At 43.8% G+C, this 24,975-nt stretch overlaps 1 protein-coding gene across 2 annotated transcripts in view; it reads right to left on the reverse strand.

Annotated features, from left to right (window-relative positions):
• AFF1 (AF4/FMR2 family member 1) overlaps positions 1-24,975 on the reverse strand; it is a 68,264-nt gene that overhangs the window by 37,021 nt on the left and 6,268 nt on the right. For both annotated transcript variants that reach the window (XM_010411972.3, XM_010411974.3), the window contains exons 2-3: positions 8,186-8,306; positions 6,681-7,679 (exon numbers count right to left, since the gene is read on the reverse strand). In XM_010411972.3, coding sequence (XP_010410274.1) covers positions 6,681-7,679; positions 8,186-8,306 — 1,120 coding nt within the window. The remainder of the gene's footprint in view (positions 1-6,680; positions 7,680-8,185; positions 8,307-24,975) is intronic.

A 24,975-nucleotide genomic window follows, 5' to 3' on the forward strand; every position in this document is an offset into this window, starting at 1 on the left:
CCTTCCTCCTTTGATTCCAGAAAAGCTCCATCTGAAGAAAAGGCAGAAAGGCCAAAGTTGTTAAATTCAGTATCCTGGAAAAGAGGGGCTTATAGAAGGCAGTAGTGTCTTTTATTAGATGAAGGTGGCTGTAGGAAAGGGAGGGGACAGAGGACACTTGCCAGCATCCAGCCCTTGCTGGGTCTGAAACAAGCACAAAGTGATGTCAGCTGCAGTTTGTCTCCCTGTGGCTGGGTACATGCAAAGGCAGCTGGGCTGATGGCAGAGCCTCTCTGGGAAGTGCACCCAGGCTTTTTGCTTGGAGCGTGATAGACTGCCAAGATCATGTCTCCCACTATTTGATACACCTGACTGCATGCATAAAGAGCGCCTCGATATCTAATGACATTTATGTTCCATTTGACCAATGGAACAAATTGGCAAGAAAACATAACACTGCTAAAGCAGTTAAGAGGAGAAATTGGTGTGTTGAAAAGCAGGAGATCAAAAAGTTAGGAGTATCACCTTTTCCAACAGGGAATTAAAATATTCTGCTGCTTAAAATAATTAAGCACTATTTTATTGTCTAGGTAATAAATGCTCATCATTATGAAGATGAAAACTGGCATCTAGAGCTTGGGAGGGAGAAGGATATTAAAGATAATTCAGACAGTGACATTGTTAGACATCAGAGAAAATTAAAAATGAGACCTGAAACTTCAAGGCACACAATAATGACAGGCATTTACTTGTGTAAGAGAGGCATAACTTACAGACACTTATAGAAAAACAGACTGCACTGAGTAGTGTGCCAGGGCAAGAACACCACTACTTACTGAATTCATTTCAAAAATTACCATATTACTGTAGTCAAGCTTCAGTGAGCTCTGGCAATCTCATGCCCTACGCAGGAACATTGGGAAGCCCTTCTCGATGTAGGACTGTACCAGCTCATACAAACAGCAGGAAAACTCTTCTCCCCTTAATGCTGCTGCTCACTGAAAACCAGAGAGCTGACCAACACCTCAGTGAGGCACCTTCCTGCTGCAGGACCCACATGGGGCAAGAGCACCGTGACCAGTGCCCAAGAAGCAAAAGCAGTACCACCAGACTTGTCATAACCCTCATCACTGTGCTGATCCAGACTATTCCTATGGAGCATCCTTAAGCTGCAAAATGCCACTTCCACTGATGTTCACTGGTAGCTAGTAAAAAACTATCCCATGAAGTAAGAAATACAACACAAAGCACATGTTAAACATTTCTGCACATTTAAACAAAGCAAAGAATCAGATCAAAGTCCAGGAGGTGCTCAAAGTAGCCTTAGGAGAGTGTTAATGTGATGACTAATGCAGGAAGATAAATCTTGTGTTTCATTCCTGAAAATACATCTCTTGAACAAGACACCAGAATCTACAGCCAAAAGAATTCGGAGACTTGAAACAGGCAGATTCACTCTCCGAGGAAACATCTCCAGTGGCATTCAGGCTGGCAGTTAGCTATGAAGTGCTGCTTGGTCAGGAAGGAGCACAACCACACACAGGTGTTTTAAGACTTGCCTTGTTTATAAGCTCTTTCATCCTTCAGTAACTAGAGAAGTTAACTCCATTTACACGAAGCAGCCTGCAATTATTACAAGATTCACTGAAAACACCCCCCTCTCCCTGCCAGCCTATCCTTGAGCAACCTGTTTCCAGTCAGATGCGAAAGCCAGACCCAGACATGGCCTCCACTGGACTTCACGGGGCTGGGTGCCTGCCTGGGTTTCACCTTGTCCCGCTGAAGCCATCTGCTGACCCCACCCTGGCACCAGCTGTGTGCTGCACTTACCTCTGTGAACATGTCTTACTGCCTTCCCACATGGCAGGGCAGATTTCCTGTTTTCATACATTCCCTTGTCAGCCCTAATCAGTGTCAATAGGTTATGGTGTCTTTTGTGCTGGCGGCGTCAGCCCTGACAGGAAAGAACTTTTAATCTCTTCCCTCGCACTGAGCCATGAGAAGCTGCAGGCGCTCCCAGGCATAACTCCCTTGGCTCCTCTCCGAAAAATTCTCTCAAGCACTCGGTTGCTTAGCAATATTTGCCTTCCCCCTGTATGGTTCAAATTGGCAACATCTGTCCCTTTGGCACTTTCCACTCATGCAAGAAACGGTGCGGAGAGTTTAAAAAATCTACAGAGAGGTTGGTGGAGGATGTTTCGTGTGAGCCGTCAGAGCTGCTTTGGCATTTTATTGCTGGTTTATTTCCAGCCTGGATAGGATGCATGGCTTCTTCCAAAGGAGAGGCACACAAGGGAAAAACCTCTTTTGCATCCTGTGGGACTCACCTATTAAATCAAATACAAGTAGCTTTTTCTGTTTACATAACTACACCCTCATGCTCTGGCCTGGTTTAGCTGAAAAAACCCAAACAAAACACAGCACTGACATAATTCTTTCCTGTCAACTGGGATTGACTGTGATTTCTCCTAAGATATTGCATGCTCATCAAGTGAGAGAAAACAAGAGAAGCCAACATGTGTTTATGCATTTAAAAATGCAAAAGCTGTGTGCAATCCTGACCTCATAACCACTAGTCAAACCCCCAAACTGCCTGTGGTCCATGCAACCATCCCAAGAGGCACTGATTAAGGTCATTGCCTCTGGATGTACCTGCAACCCAGTGAATGAGGGGAAAAAGAAACTAAAATAATGTAAGAGCATTAAAAGTACCAACTGCTTTCACTTCTGAGAGCCAAAAGGGAATATGGAGAAGACCCAAGTAAAAGGATACATCTTTGGACACCTGGTATGACAAGAAGCAGCAGAGAATCCCACAGTAAACCTTCCTCTGGCTGCAGTTCAGTTTAACTCACACCACAATGCCCAAGGGTTCTGGAAAGGCCTTGGATGGCACAGCTTTGGATATTTACATGCAAGTTGTTAGGGATGCTTACCAAAAATGAGATAGCTCAGTTTCAGCTCTTATGGTGAAGTTGAGGTTTACTTTTTTTGCCTTTAAAACTTTTCTTACCCGAAACAGTCAGAAAAAGTAACAATTCTCATTCACGTTTGATCTCCTTCTTTAGCAGTCACACGCCAGCAACAGGACGAATTGACACAATGCCTGTGGTGAAGCATGGAAACCCTTCTCCAATCACCTAAGGCACTTCTGATTATAAAAAGGGCAGCAGAGGAGACACAGAAGTAACACCTTGTTACCTGCCTTGGCGCAAAGCAAGGAAAAAAAATAGCCAAAAAACGGAATACGAGGGGTGAGGGGGAAAACTCCAAACAAAACACAAGCTCCCTTCTATTCAGTAAATGAGAAATACATATAGGATTAGCAGAAAGATGACAACAATAGCTTAAATCCTAACTTACATGAATGAATACTGTGCATTCATTACATAAGGCCAACAGTGCTACATATGTCTTTAAAGATTTTCATTTTGAAAGGATGCAGGATTAAAACAATACATTTATTTCTACTTTACAGGATTCACCTGTCTGACAACTCCTGCCAGTAGAAAAAACTCAGGTGCCATAAAGAGAAGTCCAGTGAAAAATTATGTATCTAGAATGGACTTTCTATATTTGCCATCCAAACTTTTTCATAGCTATTTAGTAATTATTATTTACTATACATCAACCATGTTTTAATTGGTGACCATTGATAAATGTTTACTGAGGAAAACACAGCCCAATGACAGCAATTTGAACACAGAGGTCTTTGTGTGCACCCTGTGCTTCAAAGATAATACAGTGTTACCAAAAAGACTTAACATATCTGGGCTGCTTCATTGTTGCTTGTTGTTGTTTCCCTGTTTTAAATTGGCTGTTTCCCTATTTGCTTCCCCGTTCACAGGCAGAAGAGTCCAATGAGGCCTCATTATGCAAGGTAAAAGGAGCTATGCCTTAACATACACAAAATTTTGGGGAAAACAAAGCCAAATCTTCAGTGAACTTAAAGGGCCATACATTCCTCCATACACTATGACCTTAATAATGCTTGAGGATTTATAAACACTCTTCCTTGAAACAGCCTCGCTGCTTCTTGCCCTGCTGTCAAGCTGATTCCCTTTCACACATCACAGTCTGTGTCAATGGAGGCAATAGAAGGGTCTCTGTTGGTGCTGCAGCTCTCCTAGAGACATGGAGAGAGAGAATGGCTTTAAAAGCATCTTTGTTTAGGTGCTGAGGAAGAGGTAAAACCTGGCACCTTCTCTCATGAAGAGAAGGGATACATCTAAGCTTCTTCATGTGTGCTATATTTTCAAACTTTCTCACAACAAATTTGGAAAGATGCCTTAAATGGACAGTGATGACATTTGAAAGTGAAGGATTTGGGGAAGAGGGGAAGGAGCTGTTCAGTGTCTCTGAATGCAAAGTAAGACACTGCACTGTTACACACTCTGGATTCACTCACTCTACAGTGAAACTGTGTGTCTATTCGGGCTGGAAGGCTGAACTTTTCAGTGTACCCATGAGCAGAAGCTGTCAATAATGAATCTACAGCTGCAGGTGAAACACGCCTTAGAAATTCAATTAACCAGAACACATGTGGTTCAGGAAATGGCTTTCCTAAGTCATGTCAAGGGAGATCACAGGAAAAACTGTATTTGGCATGTGGCCCTTCAGGAAACTGGGGCCAAACAGTTCAGGGAAGAAGAGGGAAGAACAGCAGAGCTTCTTCTGGTCTAAACCTATTCACTGTCAGGGTCATTGCAGGGCAGGAGCCTCCCTGCAGCTCCTGTTTCACCAAAAACTAAAGACGACCTTTCATCAGCCAACAGACCCCCAATCAGGCTCTCTTGTACTGTACATCTAGCACACAGGCCATATATCCACTGGTGCAACCTCACTGTTTCTTCCTCTTCTCCAGGCTTCAGCACTGGAGGGCTCTATTATCAAATAGATGTTTATCACTGAGACCAAACAGAAATTAGCAAACATGACAATGACAAGACTGAAAAAAGCAGAAATTGAAGTAATGTGTTTCTCATTAGAGCTTACAGAGCCATTATCCAAAATGCCTGTGCTCCTCCCTGCCTATGCACAGAAAACTGTCAGGGGCCACAGCCTAAAGATCCCTTCTGCAAAGGAGGATCATTTAGCATATTCACAAAAAAGGTTCCTCTATCAGCTTCAAAAGGGACTAAGCATATAATTAAAATCCAGGTCCTGGTTTGTGCAAAACCATTTCTCTTATTATCTTCAATTCCCTTTTTATTGTGTTCTTCCTTTGCTACAGATCTAACAGAAGGAGCGTGAGCAATGCTACTCCTGCACTGGCAATGGTAGGATTTTCATGGGCATTTGGACTCAGACTCACATGCTCAACAGAAAGTGAGAAAAAGGTTTCATTCAGCACACAGAGTCATAGCTAATGCTGCCCTATCAAAATTCATATTAAACCAGAGATACATGAGATGACAGAATAAGTATGGGGATGGGAAAAGAGATAAGACAATAACGCAGATGAGACAATAAGATAATGTAGAAGGTGATGCCCTGCACTGCTTTTTTTATCTCCCAGGAGTAAAATATCCAGGTAAACAAATAAGGTAATGTGGACCTCAGTGAACTTCCTGTTTTGAGGTGTGATGTGCAATGCCAAACCTACTTGGTAGCAAATAAAGTCTCTCAGCACGAAAGTATTTTCACAACTTCTCAACAATGTCATTTTGGCAGTTTCCTCTCATTTCCCACAAGATACTGCCCACAGCCATTCGCAGCTGATCCACACCCTTTTCCATGAAAAGCAGACTGCACCCACACTCTTTCTTTTCATTACAAAGGTGGCAAAATACTATTTGAAACAATCTCCATAGCTCACCTCGCCCAGCTGCCTTAGGTCAGCACCATGGGATGCTACATCCCATAGGGCATAGCAATAACCTCAGTGCTGAAGGATGAGCACAGTAAATCTCAAAATGTAGCAGGGGACCAAGTGCCTTTGAGCTCACAGGAGGCCAAGCCACGAGGCAGGCAGAGTCAGTGTGCTGCTCCCTTGGCACAGCTGAAACTGGGCTCGAAGGGCACAGGAAAAGGAGCTGCATTTGCTGAACAGCACATCTACAGTGCTGCTCCTCATCTCCCACTGCTTTACCAGGCTGGGCTTCTGCCTGCATCCCACATGACAAATCAGAGGTGGCCTTGGGTCAGGAAAAACTGATGGAGTACAACAAGGAAGCTTGCAGTATCAAGTCATACTTTCCTGTGGATCTACAGTGAGATTTTACAAACTTACAGAGGAGAATCCTTAGGTGTTCACAGTCCCTTATCACAAAGCCCAGGTGACCACAGAATTCACTGCATTGCTGGCTGTCCCAATATTCAGTGAGGATTTGGGGCCTCCACCCACCACCACTCAAAGTACTGACACTCTGCATCAACACTTTATCTTCTCATCGTATCATTTCCCCCTTCTTTTCAACAAGTCTTTGAGGAAAACAAAAATTATGGGCACAGAGGCAGGCTCGAACCATAAAACCTGCTGCAGCCTCACTGAGAAAACAATAGAAAAATCACAGGAAGTGTCACATTTTCACCATTCAAACAGGTATCTCACACCCAGGTGAACCTCAAAATGCACCTTCCAAACAGGGTAACACACACAGAGTCATCATTGCATCTGGCAGTCACTGCTGTTTGCTGACCTGCTCCTCCACAGCCAAACTTGCCCTGCTCGAACAGAGACCCCCAAAAATTGCACTCACCTCTATGGGCTCGGAAGGAGCTTCCAATTTGGATAGTTCAGCTTTGGCTTTTGCCTTCAAATCTGAGAGATCTTCATCGGTCTCTTCCTTGGGCTCAGAAGAGGTTTCCAACTTGGATAGTTCAGCTTTAACTTTTGCCTTCAAATCTGAGACATCTTCTTTGGGTCCTTCATGGTATTCCTCCAGGAGAGGTTTGAGCTCCAGGGATTCAAATGGTGCCTGATCTTGGCCATCCATGGGTCTGACATAGGCAGTTGGTTTCTGCTGCATTGCACTGGCTTTTGATGCCAAAGAAGGGGGAAAAGTCTGAGAGGAAGGCTGAGTGGTGCTGGTCAAGGTAACGACTGGGCTCTCCCAACTTTCCTTCTCCTGCGATCCTGTCACTAAGTCCTGTAATGATTTGGTTTGACTGTAGGTCGACCCATAACTTTTGCTGCTGTTCTGTGACCTGGAATTGATATGCTGGCTGGAATGTAGAGGTGACAGGGGTGCCACTGGAGAAGACAACAAACATGGCAGGAACGGGGAAAGCGCCAGAGGGGAGGCCTGCAGGCCATGAGCACGACCTTCCCCACTCCCAGGCTTGTCATTGTGGCTGTGGGGAATACCTGCCTGATTGTCCCGGCCACCACGGCCGTGCTCCTGACCGTGGCTCCGAGCGCTGGGTAAGCTGCGGCTCTTGGTGTGCAAAGCTGAAGGTGGTTCTGTTCCTGACTGTGCCTTTTGGTAGTGACTGGAGTGGCTTGGAGGACGAGGGGCTACAACCATGGGTCCCACGGGTGGACGGCGGTTCGGGTGCTGGAATGAAGATGGCAGTGTACGGATGGCCTTCTCAGGGAAGTATGGGTGATCAGGCTGTCCAGGGGGAAACAGAGGGGCAACACTCTTTGGAATCCCTATAAGGTTCTGACAGGATTTGTTGCTCATGAACTCCTTGACCTCCTCATAATTGCCCAGCATGTTCTGAATTCGGCTTGACAACTCATCTTCTTTATTAGTCTGCAACAGAAGAACAAAGAGGTGGATATTTCAAAAGCTCCCCAAGAGATCCAGCTCAGGAAGAGACATTCTTCAGGATTTTAACTTAATCACCACACATCACCATGAGTGGCAAGCTCATCTTGATCCTGCAATTCTCTCCAAAGCAGGCAGGACTGCTTGAGCCACTATCAGTTATTCCAACCTGAGCTTGGTGCACCTGCAGCCTCCAGGAGCACGAAAATCAGATCCATTTGTTATATAGCTGCAGGCAGACAGGCAGCCAAGCTGCTCCTGAGCACTCTCCCTCTAACTACAGGAGGACAGTCTAAAGTCCATACTGCTCCTGCACAACTGACAGAGATTCAAGCACATACTCTGAGGAAATAAAATTAAGCAGATGGGAAGATGTCGTGTTTGTATTTATCATGCTCAAGTCTGCTACACCCTATGTAGAGCCACAGCTCTCCTCTTCCACCCCAACCCTCCTTCCTCCTCTCTTCCCCCACCACAGCCCATACCATTACCTTGTAAGGTTCTGCAAAGAGGGGAGTCTTCTCAGAGAACTGTTTTTTGTCTTCCAGTGCCTCCTGACTCCGTCTCTCTTTTTCTCGAATCCGCAGCAAGTTTCTGTCCTCATTGCACAAGCTTTAGGAAAGAGAGAAATGAAGGACGATTAACATTGTACACCAGTGTTATCAGCAAGTATCTTCTTTGTACAGAAATCCTGGTTTTCAGACAATGGCATACATCCAGAATGAAAGTCATTTTGAAATCCACGGGATGGTTACAGCTAACAAATAAGTTACATCAAGAATTTGCTGCACAACACAGTAACGTGACACACGAGGTAGGTACGTGCATCCTTCTCAGTGATTTCTACTCCTGATACCATCCTTCAAAAAGAGTGGGAAAGAAAAAACTACCCATCCATTTCATTGTGAAACAAACTGAGAAGCAGTCAGTGGGGGTGATAAGCACACCAGCTGGCAAATCCACTTGCAACAATAAAGTGTGAAAAACTACTATTCTTGTTCTCCTCCAGACTTCCACCCCAACTCTTCACCCAGGAGTAAAAGAGAATCCATCATTTTGAAGGTGTTGCCACTTTCAAACAATGAACTTTGCCTACTTGGCAGTAAACAGGCTTGAAAGCTGCTCACAAGGAAACCCGTGTAGTTGCATTTAAGGCAATCGTGCGAACGTATTTAGAAAGGTCTCAGAAACCCAGAAAACACCAGGTAAAATCCCCCTGTTCCTCCTCAACCACATCTGCATGCACTCAATTCCACCAGCCCCACACCAAAGCACCAATAAACCTCTGTCACATGCACAGCAGAAAGACTTCGTGGAAAACCAGATACTTTAAACTACACCTTGCCTTTGAAATACTACTACAAAACAAAGGAATCTCTTCCTCTAATCTTTATAGACATTGGGGAAGAAAAAGCACGCAGGCATCTCTCTCCTGTCCTAATTCTACTCTACTGAACAGTCTACTATATACATACAATTCCTATATTCTTCTTCAAACATGCTAATTCTCAAGTGTCCCACTTTGCACGAGAAGAGCCTTGTCTTCCCCACCAGTGACATCTTCCCAAATGCTACACCAATAATCTGCTGCTGGAAGTTTAATCATCCCTAGAGGAGAGGCAGAGGACTGGCTTTGCTGTAGCAGTTACCCAAGAGGTCTGACTGCTGCAGAGGGGGTTTCCTGACTCAATGGGAGCTCTGGAAAACGATGCTGCCGGATGGCAAATTTCTATATATGGAACTGCAGTAAGGATATACTTGCACCACTAAGACAGAAAAACATATTCGGGGTTAGACTGTGCACATTTAGCATAGTTTCCACCTTTGCTAGTGCCGAACTGTTTCCAAATATAGCAAAAGAGAAGTGTCCAGTAATATCTATGTACCCTACTTCTGCAAACAATTTTAAATGTTCATAAAAGAAAAAAGAAGGAAACAGGAATCACAGACCACTGCTTCAGTAAATACATACAATCCTTCCATAATAAACTGTGTAATAGAACCATTTCCCCTGTGCATCTGATGTCATTTTGCATGCCAGCAATTTCCTATCTATAAGCAGTTAGTTGGGCAGTTGCCCTGTGTGTGCACCGGGACAGCTTTGTGCAGTCAGGTGTGGGAGACACCAACTGCAAAAAGCAAAAACTTAGGAATAATTATAAGGCAAGCTAGAAGTAACCTTAGCTATACTTACTATCCGAAATTGTATGCTTGCAAATGATTTTTTTAAGTGAATGTGTTTCACAAAAAGGCAGGGCACATATTATGACCCTGAAAATTGCTTTTTACTAAAACATTGCGCTACATCCATGAGAATTACGGATGTCCTTCTATTTCTAGGCTGGCAAGCACCCAAATTCAGAGTAATCAAGTTGTTTTGCTCAGAGGTTCTAATCACGTTCAAACAAAAGGAAAACCCTTAACCACTTGAGTCTCTCACAACAATAATGTTTATGATGAGAAGTAGCTATGTTTCCTATATGTACCCTGACACTGAATGCAAAACAACTTACGTGCTGCTTGCTGCAAAGACAGCAGCTGTAATACCCCTAAAGGCCTTTTCTTTCCCTGAACCTTCCTTGACCCCAAGCTCTCTTCCCAGCAATAAATTCTTTAGAAAGAGTGTGGAAGGGGGGCAGATGGGATGGCCAGGGACACCGCCTATTTGCCATAGTGCCAGTTCCTGAAGGTTTGAGAAGAAACAAAGGTGCCTGCTTGGGAACATCCCGGCGGACACGGGTGCTCGCACACGTACGGGAGTACCGGGCAATGCTCAGCGAGGTCAGTCTTCATATCCTCACGGGGTACAGTGGCCCAGGCTGCTGGCCATGCACAGCTGACTGCCCCTGCAGCCAGACCAGGGGTCATTCCCCTCTCCTTTGCTGCTCAGGATTGCCATCCACCCTCTGCCTCCCTGTCTGAATTGGGTCAATGTAATTTTCATTCCGAGTTTTCCTCCAACTTCATTGAACACAAGAAGCTACAGTTTCAAAAGCAGAGGATAAGGGGAAAAAACACTGAGTAGCTACTTATTTAATCGTGCAGTTGAGAGCAGCAGCCCTCCCCTCTCCAAGTTACAGAAAAGACCTCAAACTACCTGAATGCAAGAGCTAAAACTCCTTCCAATTCTACTTTATCATATAGGTATCATGAAAACCTTTTGAAAACCTGGGCTATGCTGTAACTCACACAGCAGCTACCTCAAGGTCAAGTGCCAGGAAGCCAGGCAGAAAGCCTCTGAGAACCACGGTCAGCTCAGGCCCTGCGTGGCCTCGTGCCAAGAGGAGAGGAGGTCTCCATGGCCTGCCAGGCGCCAGCAAGGAAACCCGTGCGGAGACGCCCTCTGCCAGGCTCCAGCAAGGCGTCCCTCGCGCACGCGTAGCCCCAACCCTGCTTCTGCCAAAGCTGCAGGGAGAACCCCTGTTCTTCAGGAACCTCATCAGACTCACAGCTTTGATACTCAGATTCTCCTAGAATGAGAACTCAAGCAAAACCTCAAAACCACCCCCAAGCTCTTCCTTACTGGTTTGTGGAAAAGCTTGGGGAAACTGGACCTTGAGGCTCGGCACCAACACACCAAGCACATGGGAGCCTGGGATTTGGGGGACACACGCACAAATCACCCCCACCCCCCAAAAAAACCCGAAATTGTGCTTTGTTACAGACTGAAACAGTAGAATCCTGCTAGGCTCAAAGCAGCCCAAGGTGAAGGCACTGCACTGGCTCCCATAAAAAGGGATTTGGTTCAGGAAGTTCAGCAAAGCACACACCCTGACCCGCAACATCATCCAGACTTAGATCTGTAACACAAGCCACCAAATACCGACGTGCTCTGAAGCTGCTCTCAGTGACATGCCTATCCTTACTACAGAGTTTCAAATGCTGATATGTGACAATCCAGACCATGACAACATTTTCAAAAAACAGACTGCTGCAGGAAGAAATTCTGCCTCTTCTGTCCCATGCATTCTTCAAATGAAAATGAAATGAAAATAAAAATCTGCTTTATTTGTAATAAGATCTAGTTCTGGCTCCCAAAAGGAATTACCAAGGAGCAGGGAAAAGGGGTGGAGAAAGCCTAAAAAGCAAACATACAAAAAACACTCACTTCCCTCTCAACATGCAGAACCTCTTCCTCTGAAACATTGAGACACAACATTTCATTTTAGTACAACTGCAGGAAAACACAAATTGATTGAAGCTGTTTTGGCATTAAAAATGATTCTTTTTTTCACATAAGAAACTGCTGATCATGATTGAGAGACATTTTTGTTTAAGGCAAGACACAACTAAACAGATATCACAAGGATGCATCACCACAGCCTTGCTGCAGCATCCCAGCTCTATTCCTGTGAAAGTCTCCACAGAAGAATTGCCACCAATTTATAGAGCCAAGATCCCATCTACAAAGATTAAAAATGCAAGTTCATTCATCAGGCCATGAGCTTGAAAAGAAACGTGGATAAAGGCATGGCACAGAAAGCTCCTGAGCAGCACAGCTGTGCTCAGCTCTCACACTGGTATCACCTATGCTGCCTGACAGTGACTGCAACACAAGCAGATGAAAGGACAACACTACAGTTAATACCAAACAGCATCAAAAACTCCTTGGCCCAACCTTTGCTTCCTTTCCTTTATGCAAACATTGACAAGTTGCTACTTGCTGAATTTTTTTAAGTTCTGTTTCACATCAAACACTATTTCTCAGAAAACACACAGTTTGAACATACACAAATGGTAAGAGAAAAACATATGGCAGAAGTACAACAGATGGTACAGTTAGTCAATAATTTTCTGCATCAGCATCATCAATCAGCTTTGGTACGTGCTTCCCAAAAACACATATCTTCACACTGAAGTAATATGAATTGGAATTTGCTTTTCAAGATTTTGCTTCCTCTAGCTCCTTCAACTCATCAAGTCTATCCAGCCCTGTTTACTGACTGTATGACAGGGACATCAGACCCACAAAGCAAGAGATCAACGCCTCACAGCCCACCTGTTTATCTACAATGACTGTAAGAAACCTCCTGTCAAATATTTTTGAACAAAAACAATGTTCCAAGAAAATGCAGCACTGCTGCAACCTTTCCTTCAAAGCATATGGAAAAATGATGTTGAAGACACCTCTTTTTATGTTTTAAATACAGAGCCCTCTAGGTTACACAAAAAAATTGAAGCAGAGAAGGCTGGGATGTTGTAACAGGCAGAAGGGAACTGCCACTTTGCTTAAGTAGAAGCTAAGTTAGCTTTTGCCAGGAAAAAAAAAAACAGTTCTACTTTTGTAACATTAATCATCATCTCAGCCTCTCCTGTGGTAATCTTTGGGTTCAAATTCTTACTTATTTGTTTCCTCCCACTGTTGCCAAGTTTAAAGTTATATTCATTACTCAGCCATTAAAAGGTTTTTGCTTCCTTTCAGCATCAATAGGCCTTTGATCATCAAGCAGTTCCCAGGAGTAAGCCTGATCTTTTCCTGAGAAGAACTGAGTCCCTGCAGCGCCCAGCAACTTTAGCAGAAACTGGGAACTCTCAGATGTTCTTCAAACATGACAGATCCTTCATAGAACTGAGCCTAAACCCCAGTGCAAATGGCTGTGAACTTAAAAACACACCCCAAGATTTCTCAGCCTGTGGCCATGAAGTCTCAAAAGAGGAAAAAGATTTGTCAAAAGATGCAAATAACTGACAGTAACAACCTCTTGTGCCTACTCAAAAAAGGCAAACAAGTGAAGTTTATGACTCGAACTTTCCCTCACACCCTGAAAAGTTTAAAATCTAACTATTATTTAGTCATAAATTGCCACCTACAACACCAACTTAGGAAATCTGGAAAAACGTGACAATTATAGAGCATGTAACTATGGTGCCATAGCTGAAGACCTGAACAAACCAAGAGGCAGCCTCTCTACTTGAGATGCTGTAGAAATGAAGTCTCTCAAGTAACCCAGGCTTACAGCCTCTCCCCATGTAGGTGACGTTAATAGAACAGTCAGAAAAGGTGTTAATTATAAGTTAGATGGGGAACACGAAAGCTGTCATTCTCCATCTAAATGCAAATATCCTACAAGAGCTTTTAAGAAGGTGTGATTGTGTGAAGTGTAATTACAAGGAAAGCAGACAAGGAGTTGATGAATTCAAGGCCTTGTTTGTTCTGGATGTGGCAGGCAAAGCAGGAAATGTGAAAAATTTAAATCACCGGGTATGTGCAATGAAAAATCCTGACCACTTCGCCTCTGCAAGGCGTTCCGTACACGGCAGTCACAGGCACACATCCCAGGATTTCCCCGAGCCACGTGAGTGTTCTGACTGCCATTCAGCCCTGAAGGCATGCGTGTCTTTTTGGGTAGGTGAGTGAAGATCTGCAGTTCAAGTGCTATTTCAGTGACCGCGTATGCACAGAAAGGCGGCTGGCGCCTTGGCTGCAGCCGATGGAGAAGCTCTAGAAGTGCAGCTTAGGATGGGACCCAAGTCCAGGAGTTCCCCAGGTTTTGAGAGCCTTCTCCTAGCTGCACACCTTGATTGTGGTGAACCAGCCGAGACAAGGCTGAGCTTCCATGTGAGCAGCTTTTGCAGCCAAGAGAAGCCCATCCATGTCTCTTCTCACTTCATCAGCAAGGATCAAAAAGTTAGCTTTGTCAGGATACAGATAAGACAGTTGCCCAAATGGGTTTACTTTGCAGAGGTGACAGTGAAAAATAAGTTATTCTAAACTTCACTCTCTGTATCAAAATGGGAGGCTTCAGTTTGCCACTAACTCATCAACACTGCTCTGTTGCACAGCTGAGCAAACATTTTCACATAGCCCCAAGTGCCTCTTCCCACAGAGAGCTCTCAGACCCAGGGCCAATCTGGTCAGGCTCAGCTGGTACACCCAGATCCCTCTGACAGCGCGCTACATCCTGGCTTTGTCTGAGAATCCGCTTCTATGGAGAAGCGGCATTCCCTGCTGAGCAGATCCTGCTCCAACAGAGAGGGGACTCTGAGTCACCCACGATTGTCTCAGAAGTGACCTTTTCCCATTTTTATGGATTTAAAAGTCAGCTGCAGTCACGAAGTCTCATCCACAAAATGCAACCTGGCATTATTCCCGACTTGCCACAGGGCAAGCACAGGGATGCTGGCACAGCAGGGTCACCAGCCCTGTGCCCCAGCCGCTGTTGCAGCGACTGTTCGAGTGGCACCTTCCCTGCCTCTGCAGGGAAGCACCTGGAGCTTGCTGCAAGCTGGACTATTCCCCGTGATGAAAATGGAGGTAAAGCACTTGGCAACTGCTGTGACCTGAGCATGTAGACATGAACTCACGCATGTCCACGTCAGAGCAGCACAGTGGCAATCTGGATTAAGTCAGTGTTCAGGCAGGAGGTGGGCAGCAAGAAAAATTAAAGTGAGTAGACCCATTAGAAACTCAGCTTGATATCTTCTGCTCTCCACCAGGATTAACAGCACCTGGAACAACTCTCACTACTTGGGAATGGACTGCCCTGCAGCATTACCCCCTCCCACAGTGTTTCTTCCTCTTGATTATCTACATGTCACTTACAATAAAAAACATCATGTATTTTTCTCGATTGTTTAAGTCAGCCTGAGACGTGTAAACAAATTTAACTCATTAGCTTACAAACCCCAGCTCAGGAAAATTACATGACTGAAGTAAAATCAATGAAAGAGTGCCAAATCTCAAGTTTTGTTAAGCCTAGCCAGATCCTCCAGCACTCTGCACCTCACTGCCTGTCTTCAGCTGTTATCTCTAAGCCTAATCTTTCTGGTAGGGCTTTTTAAATCAGCTGCATGAGCACAGCAGCAGGGTAACTACCACGAGGTGAGCAGCAAGCCTTTCAGAGCACGTACATGTGTGCACAACTGCCCAGCACGGGGAGAAGGTGTTCCCCAGCGGAAACACAGAGGCAGGACTGTGATATTTTATTAACTCACCCATCACTGGCAAAATATCAGTGTCTCTAACACTGACAAGGCGTACTTGAAATAGTCAGAAGTGGTTATCAGCTGCTGCCCGAGCAGTCTGAAGACTTTCTTCAGTGAAATGGTGCATGAAATCTCCCACTGTACCCATCTGCCTCTGAATTCCTCATCTCAATGGCAGAAATCCAGCACCTGGGATGAACTATTGTAGGTTTGCCTGGGAAAAAGCATGGGGCACAACTTACATTCTACCTTATATAAAACCTATCCTACCTGTTCATTTGCTTTTGCCTTGAAATTTCTCTTTTTGCTGTTCTTGTTGTTCAGTAAAATCAATAGGTTTAAAGGCAGCAAGAGAACTGCGTGTTTGCAGTAGAAACGTACAAAGAGCAGAATGTAAAAATGAAATCAGTTTTCTATTTCTTTAAAATATGCTCCAAAACAATGTCCTTTACTGGCAAACCATGAGAGATTAGGCAAAAAGGCTGTTGCAAACTAGTACTATTTGAAAGAGACCTAAATAATTAAGGGATCAAGAAAAAGTATTTTTTCCTTTAATATTAATTTCCCAGACCTATTTTAATTCATTTTTTCACACAATTAAAACGTTTTGATTCACACACATATTTTCAGTTTACTGATTATAGGGAATTATAGGAAATTAAACCATGCTTCTTAGACCTACCAATGTCCAAACATGTTATTCCTGATGTAACACAGAAGTACTCAGTCAAGCAAAGCCCAACAGTCCCCTCCAACCCAGTTACAGTTTCCCCAGGATCCTCATAAAAGTCATAAGCCTTTGAAAGACTTCTCAGTTAAAAGGCCTTAAGATAAAAAGCAAGTTGCAGCAACATAAAAAAAGAAAAATAATAATCCAGGTGATATCAGCTGTTAAATTTCAGAAAACTAATGTTTAATTTTCCATGTGAAATAATTTTGCAAGTTAAATCAAAGGTTCGAGGCTTACAATCTATTTTACTACCTTAGTTCTTTGAGAGGATACTGAAATGCTTACTGCATGTGCAGGAAGTCAAATGCAGTACATTTTCTATTTTAGGACTACATTAAAATTATTCAAGTGGACATGCCTTTTGTTCATTGATTTTACAGAATTTCCTAAATGCCACTAAAAAAACCCCAACATTATTGTTCTCCACTACAGCAAAAAATAATTTCAACAAGATACACAGTTAGTAGAAGAAAACCAGAAATGTTTAGTGAGCAGCTGCTTCATGGATGTGCATTTCTCACACAACTCTCCTCACATAGCTACCATCCCTGCACATCTGGCCAAGTGAATATATCACTGGCTTTCCCCAGGAGCCTGCTCTCAGTTGACCTTGTCCATGCTGTGCCAAGTAGCTCCTGTTCCATCAGTCACTCTGCCATGAGGTCCACAGGTGCCTTAACATACGCGTATTGCCACACTCACTTCACATGCAGCTCAGCTTAGCTTAGTTCCCTTCAGCCATCCCCAAACCCCTGTTTTCTAAAGACCTGACTTCAGCCAGCTTGTTGTAAATGCTGTCAGACAGCTTGCAAGGGCTGGCAGTGAGACTGCTGCAGAGCCCAAGAGCCTTTCACCTCAGATTTCCTGCACAGTCCGAAGGGTCCTCCTTTCTTCCCTCTGCGACCATCCCAGCTGAGGGCCAGCACAGACTCCTGGAGCTGACAGCTCAATGCAGCTCAAAGCCCAGCGTGTAAAAGAATGTAACATCAGCCTGAGAATTTGCTCCTTTCCGACTGCAAACCTGAAGCTGTTCAAAGAATTAACTCCACATCAAATGCTATCAGTGGTTTAATTTGCTGTGAGGCATATCAAAAGCAAAACCTGCAAATATAAGCATTTGAAACTGTCTCAGAAATATGGATATATACAACTCTGCCTCCTGAATTTTTAATCCCCTGCAACTTATTAAACACAAGAGCAACTTTATAACATTTCTTGTGAAACATTCTCAGTGTAAATCCTTCCCAAACAATTGAGTAAATCAAATCTAACATGCTATGAACAGGATAGTACTGTAACTAAATTGAGATTAAGAAAAATTTAAAAATACTAAAGAGATAAGTTCTTTCATACTTTCATAGGAATTAGCAGCAAACACATAATGCATGAAAGAAAGGTTTCCTATCCTTTTGAGTTTTTCACTTACATAACAGCATGTACCAAGTAACAGGTTGGACAAGTCTTATCTGCATAGCAAGGACTACGTAGAAGCATAACGAGATTAGCAATGTTTGTTGAAAAGATCTATTTATATGCTGAAAAGCCTATTTGAAAATCTTTCCTGCAGTCTCTGCCAGACTATAATTATTCCAGAAGTATTTCCTAATTTTTTTCATCTATACACAGAAGGACCTGCTAACTTTCCTATGGTTTGTATTTGTTTTTCAATTTTATTAAGAGGTGCACATGCTCTGTAGCCGAGTACCTCTCTGTGCTGGAGTTTCAAACTGCAATCGAATCATCAGCCTGAACAAAGCATCTCATTGTCATTCGAAAGAACTTGGCAAGTGTTCAATCTAAGCAAGAGCAATAATCCATGACAGGGTGCATTAGGCAGGTACTGATGCATGCCTAATGCACACTGCAAAGCATATACCCCTCCAAAATACACTCTGAAGTATCTTATCTTTCCTTTTTCCTGCTTTTTAAGAATATTTACATAAGCTGTTACTTTTAGCAACCAGCTACAAAAAGGAATCCCTTTAAAGAATAATAATAAAACGGATGCAAATACTTTTCCCCTTCAATTCTGTACACACTTATTTGACATATTTCTGATTTTCAAATTTAAAAACAAAACAAGCAAAACAAAACACATTTTCACCACATCATCTGCACCTCTACTTAAAAAGCACCTATTTTCCCCTGGTATTGGAAGCAGACTGAGAAACAGCCAAGTGCTCAGCTCCAGCATCATTAGCCACACTTGCGTGCAGGCAGTGGGAACATCACCCTCTGGCTCGGACCAAAAGCAACAGCCAGCTCCAGTTCCCACGGGACAGCAGCATGGCTTTGGCAGTGCCGAGGCCACTGCAAACACTGGAAATCTCTGACCTGCCTGGTGCAAGCCTGGTGCTGGGTCTGCATCTGTGCACCCCAGGGAGAGTCCAGCAGGCACCAAGCACGTCCCAGAAGTGCAAAGAAAGGTCTGAGCAACGAAGGGGCTTCTGCAGGCAGGTGAAGTCAGGCAGCCTTGCCTAAGGCAGCACCGGGAATCCAGGCACTAAATCATGAGAAAGGGAAGTGCTGGTGGGAATCAGTAAGGCTGCTTACCTCACCTCCCTGAGCAGCATGTGCTCCTGGGGAACATGTTCCCTGCTAATCATGCCCTGGTCTGGAGAACACACAGCTGTACACCAAATCAACAGCCAGCTCAATACCAACATAATAGTTGTTCACCTGCTGCTGTCTAACCTAGGTGAGATATCTGAAGGATGGACACAGTTTCTCTAAAGACTAATGTACCATGAAAGGCTTGCAGCAATACTAAAAAGTGATAACGTCAATGTGCCTCTGAGCACATCTCCTTGGCTGCTTAAAAACATGGAGTATTTTTTGTGAACCACGTAACACAGCAAACCCCATTATTTTTACAGGGAGGCAGAGGAACAAAGCATTTTCTAGCTGAAACGGCAAACTACTACACACCAGGAGCTATCTGCCAATAATTGGGCAATGTGCTGATTAATACCTTTTTCTGGGTTGCCTAAGGACACTGCATGCATGAGTATCTGGCCACTATTAATTAATCACTCTTTGTGCTTTTATCCTGGTAGAATTTACATGTTGCACACACAGTGAATACCCTGAATGAGGCAATTTCTACCTCCAAAAGCACTTACTATTGTCAGTCTATTTGCCCTGCTTAGCCCGATGCTCAGATTGGCAATAAATCATCATTCTTAGCAGCTTAAGTGTTTAGTGTCTTTCATTCAATATCCTTTCCTCCTCCCTGTTCCCCCTGGAAGTACAGTAATCATGTGCTGAATAGTCATTTGCAGCACTGCAATTAAGAGATTATTCCATTAGGCTTTGTATTTCTATCCAGTTTTATGTTTCCATTAAAAGCACTTTGTTAAACAATCGAGCAAACAACTTAATGCAACAGCAGGAGCCACATGAGCTGATGCCTGTCAGGCAGAGCCCCGGTGAAGCAGCCCAGGATGGTCAGGCAGTGCTCATGGGTCCACAGGGAAACCCTCCTTTTAGGCAGGATCCCAAAGCCAGAGAGTGGATGGGCAGCAGGACTGCAGATGGGCCAGCGTGGAGTAAGCAAGAGGGGGAGTGGCTGCCTGCCAAGAGGTTGGGTGAAACTGGGGAAGAGTCACTGGCCAGACAGTCGTGAGTGGGTGCATTCCTCTGTAAACACAGCATCATTTCTTGTGCCTCTAAGAGCAGAGCAAAAAATGTCAAGGAAGTTCTACTTCCATAAAAACTGATCACCTCTTCAAGGAGCAAAAGCTGGCAGCCAAAGGAAGGCACGTCTACCCAGAAAATGACAGTGGTGATTTCACGCCAAGATGGTGGCCAAGGCTGGAAATCCCATTGAAGTGCTGCAGAAATACACGTGAGGGGTTTCACCAGGCATATCCAGCATTCTGTCCACTCAGTGGTGACTCACGGCACCTTCCAGGGAATACATCGCCTTCTCTGATAATGCCCTTCCAAGCCTCTGCCCTTATGAATATTTTCAGCGCAACAGCCAACAAGCTCCTGTCCTCAGCAGCATGGTGGCAACAGACTTGGAAGGAGAATGAATCAGCACTGCCTCTCCCCGGGGTTCCTCATCCCTGCCCTCCCACGCACGTTTCCAACAATACTCACTCCCTGCCCTCAGGATGAGGCAGGAGGCGTGCGCTTTGCTTACCAAGGGACAGAGCAGATGCCCTACAGTAACCACTGCACCAAGCTCCTGGAGAAGGTTTTACATTCTTACATGCAGGCTGCTGGACTCCTTTCCCCCTGACTGTCTGCCTAGAGCTACATCCAGTGCCAAGCACAGAAAGCCTCTTGAACAACCTGCATCCAAGCAGACAGCTTCCTGCATCATCGCAGGGATGCGCTGACTCAGGATTGCTTCATCTCTCTATATTCTTTCGCTGGCCCCGAGATTCATTAATGAAACACCCACAAACAGAATGAATAACACCTCCAGCAGCAGCTAACGCCTCACATAACCCAGGTACATCCAGCCAAGTCAACTGTAGAAAGCTAGGTATTTTCAAGAAAAGGCAAGTTGATCCTAGTAATTTGGAACTGCAGGATTACATCCTCAGCACACACTTTCTAACACATTCTGTAACTTTTCCATCTTGCCCGTGGTTACTAAACACGGGCTGCAAAAGAATAAAATTCTGCAAAGCAAGCTTGCCATAAGTATTTCTGGAAGCCAGTTGAAAAAAGAGGGTAAGGAAAGAGTCTCACTATGCATTTTTCTATCCCTCTTTAAACTGCCCTTTCATTAATCCTCAGAACAGCTCTTAGAATCCTTCCCAACTAGCAAATTGTGCCTTAACTCCCCATTTTTTCACTTAACAGCCCTGCTTCAAAATGTGGTGCTTGTAGTAATGCACACAACAGAGAAAGAACACAGGAAATTGTAAGGTTAATATCCCTCCCTTTTCTACATCTCTTTTTCTGTCATTCCTCAGTTTCAAGCTGTGAACCAGGAATCCATTTTGAGCACTTGCTTATACATATGCAAAACCCATTCTCTGTGTAAAAGCTCCAGGTCAAGAATTCTTTTTGAGCACAAGCTTAAGCGAAGATCTTTACCAGGAACAACTTTTTGAAGTGGACTTGAAAAACTTAAAGCCAAAGGAAACTAGAAAACCAGATACTGGTGTAAATTCCTCTTGTCACTAAAGTACAACATTGCCTTATACAAGTCTCTCAAAAGATATGGAAGGGGTAGATCAGCTGGAACCCAACGTACAAGCTGAAGGCTACGATTTGGTCCCAAATGAGGACGGCACAGAAACACCCAGAGGAACCAATAAAATTTGGAGCAGCAGCTGTAACAACACCTTACGTGTTCACCCTGCTGAGCCCTGTCACGCAAGTTCTCACCACTGCCTTAGCTTTCAGCACACCCTTGGCCAGCTGAACTCACACAAACCATTTCAATCCTCCTCTGGTTTCCTGCTTTCCATTGAGACTTTGCAGGATCCTAGATCTGTATCTAGTCAGTGCCTGCACCTCCCTTGCACTTCCATCTTATTTGCACTCACCCACTCAAAACAGAAGAGGAAGGGGTGAAAGAATAGTTCAAGGACCTTCTAAGAAAATTGCACGGCATAATTAAAGACCTTTTAAATGCATCTTATTAACCTCAGCAACTGCTACTGGTTGTTCAGACCTCCCCCTCTCTAGGGGAAAGGAAGAAATATTGAACAAGCAAAACCAAATCATTATTCACTTGGCAGATTACTGTACACAGTCTTTCAAGCTGTTACATTCAAGTAAACACAGCTTATATCAATATCATCTGTACTTTTCCATCATTAGGCTGCGAGGGAGGAGGATGGCTCATTTTCAAGGAAGCAATTTTTATAAAAGGAAACCATTAACTTGATATTTAATCGATGCACAAAGGAACAGGGAAGCAAAGAAGAAATTGCCCAGAAGATGGGGTTGGGACACAGAAAGAAGAGAGTTTTCGTCACAATACCTTCTTTTATACAGCATTTCTATCAGACTTTTTCAAGGGGATGGGGGGAATATCTTCAAACATGAGTTTGATGTTTGTTCCTGCTATAGTTGAAAATAGGACCTTTTCTCCTATTTTCTACTGTTTGACTAGCACAAAGGACTGCCAAATCAGAAAGTTACAGGAATAAGAACTCTTAAGGGAGCTGAGTGGAAACAGTACTGAACACAGGACCTGTGACTAAAACACCATGAGCTCCATATGTGTCTCTTTATAACTAAGTACAGCACGGATACCAAAGTCAGTTCTAGGTAAGAACTGAAACCACTGTATTTGGCCAGTGTCCAGCCTAAAGGACAGAACGTCAACTAAATGTTCATTATATTTAAAAATTAACCCAGACTGCATCTGACTTTATAAGCATTACAGGAGAGGGGGTTGTGTGTGTGTGTGTATGGTTTTCTTTTTCTTGATTTGGGGTGTTTAGTTGGGGTTTTTTAGTATGCACAGTTTCTCAGTTTTCACAATAAATTCTCTCACAAGCTGTTCAAATAGCAAAACAATATCAACACACACCAATACAGTTCCCAAACCAGATCCCAAGAAGGTTTTGGTTGCAATTCCCAGATTACGCAATAATTACAAACTGCTTTCGTTTATTCAAGAATCACAGAAAGGAGGTTCTGGCCGTGAAACACAGTACTACACTGCATCAGCTGTCTATATTTTAAGAGGAAGAAACAGCAGTAGATTGCCTGCACATAAATTCAGTCTGTCCCTCCAAACATGCAGGAAAAGGGGATGTGTAATGAGAGAAACCTATTTACTGCCAGTCAGTTCATCCAGTTTACTTAACTGATGTGGAAAGAAAACACCCTTTCCAAATCATTAGGAACCAGACTGATCCACATGTTTAAGTAATGGAAGAACCAGCTTGGTAGCCAAGTTTTAATGTTATCAATTGCTACAGACTGACAGTTTCATCCATCTGTTTTAATCCACTATGGTCCTACTCGTGCAGAGCTGCACTGTCTGGTCACCACAGCACCAAGCAACAGCACTACTCATCAGTGACATGCTAAAGCAGGTACAGAAACTCCACCTTGGAGCTGGGTCACTTGGAACCAAAACCAAGGCTGAAGTCATCCCATTTACCGACTAAGAGTTTGGAACTGATTTGGAAGGGGAAGGGAACAACAGCAAAAAGTTAAAGGATCTTCAGAGTGAAATTCTAGACTGAAGCTGTGCATGTTTTTTCTTCTCCCATCCTAGGCTAAACTCTTCATTTTTATTACAAATAAATAGAGAACTGCAAGGGAAAGCTTTGTGCCATTTAATTCACTAAATGACCTAGTCTTTTTTCATATGTGAAACAGTGAGTTACTGAATTTTCCCAAGTCAGTCAATTTAGGAAGTTATTTTGGTCTATTGTTCTTAATTCCTCATTGTACAAGTCAACTGCTTTTCCTGCAGGACGCAGTGGTAAAAGTACCCCATGTCTCCAAATAATACATCTCATTATTATGGTGTTTCTATAAGCAGATTAGTCCTTCTCAAAGAACAGCACATGATTTTACCTATTTTTCTGTCTCTCTCCAGTCTGGGTGGTTACACAGAATTTTCTTAAACTCCAGGCCAGTAGTTTTTTTACCCCTGTAGCACATTACACAGAACCAGGCATTCCCTTTACGGAGGACCACAAACCCAGCTAAGCAAAGAGAGCCTATTACTAGTTTGCTGAAGCCAGTCCATGTAAAATGGATATGGGTTTGCAAACAGATAAAGATCACCTACAGTGTTCCAAAACCTCGGCAAAGTGATCACATTCCCTTTAAATATTAAGGCAACTCATTCATCTTGCTTCCAGAATGCAAGCTACAGAGCATCATGCGTTAAATCAGAAACCCAAAGTCAAAGCAATGACTGATTAAGAGTTAACTGCTGGATAAAGCTGACCACTCTGTTACAAGGGGGCTGAAGGGTCTCAGCAAAGAAGGGAGACACAGTGGTCCAGAAGAGCTCTTTGGCCAACACAGCTTATACCCACCATCCCATAGCCATCCTCCCTGAAGCCATAGGCCAGAAAAAGCATTCTTCACCAGTATCATGGAGTTCACACTTGGGCCAACACAGTTATCTCACCTCTGCAGTGTATTTGTTGCCTTTTAGCTATGCCAGCACTTTTCACAGTAAAAAAGGCCTGCAGTGACAGACAGACACGACAGCTTCCAGGTAATGGCAGCTCTAAGGGAGTCTTTCAAAAATCCAAGCAAAGCACCCTGCTCTGCTGCACAGAGGGATAGACCAGGCTCTCTTTCTGTTAGCACATGTTATTTTAGCAAAGCTATGAAGAAATAGGTCTCTAGACTGACAGCCTGTTCTCAGCAGAGCCACAGGCTTACTGACATCAGGAAAACAACTCTTCCTAGAACAGCTTGTTCTGCCGAGGGCTGTGGGGACAGGGAAGAGAGAAGCATGTCACCAAAGCACTTCTAAACTGCCAGTATATTCCCTGCCTTCAGATTAGGATGACTTTTCCAAAATAGCCTACAGCAGGGGAGAGGACTATTGAGAAATAGCTGCATACCAGTTATGAGGGAGAGCTTCTGAGCTGTGCTTGCAAAGATGAATTATCTCAGTAATATTTTTTAAGCAAAACCTTACAAACTGCAGAAGAACAAAAAAACCGAAAGCAA

The sequence above is a fragment of the Corvus cornix genome, chromosome 4 (genome assembly GCF_000738735.6).
Source record: "Corvus cornix cornix isolate S_Up_H32 chromosome 4, ASM73873v5, whole genome shotgun sequence".
NCBI classification, from domain to species: domain Eukaryota; kingdom Metazoa; phylum Chordata; class Aves; order Passeriformes; family Corvidae; genus Corvus; species Corvus cornix.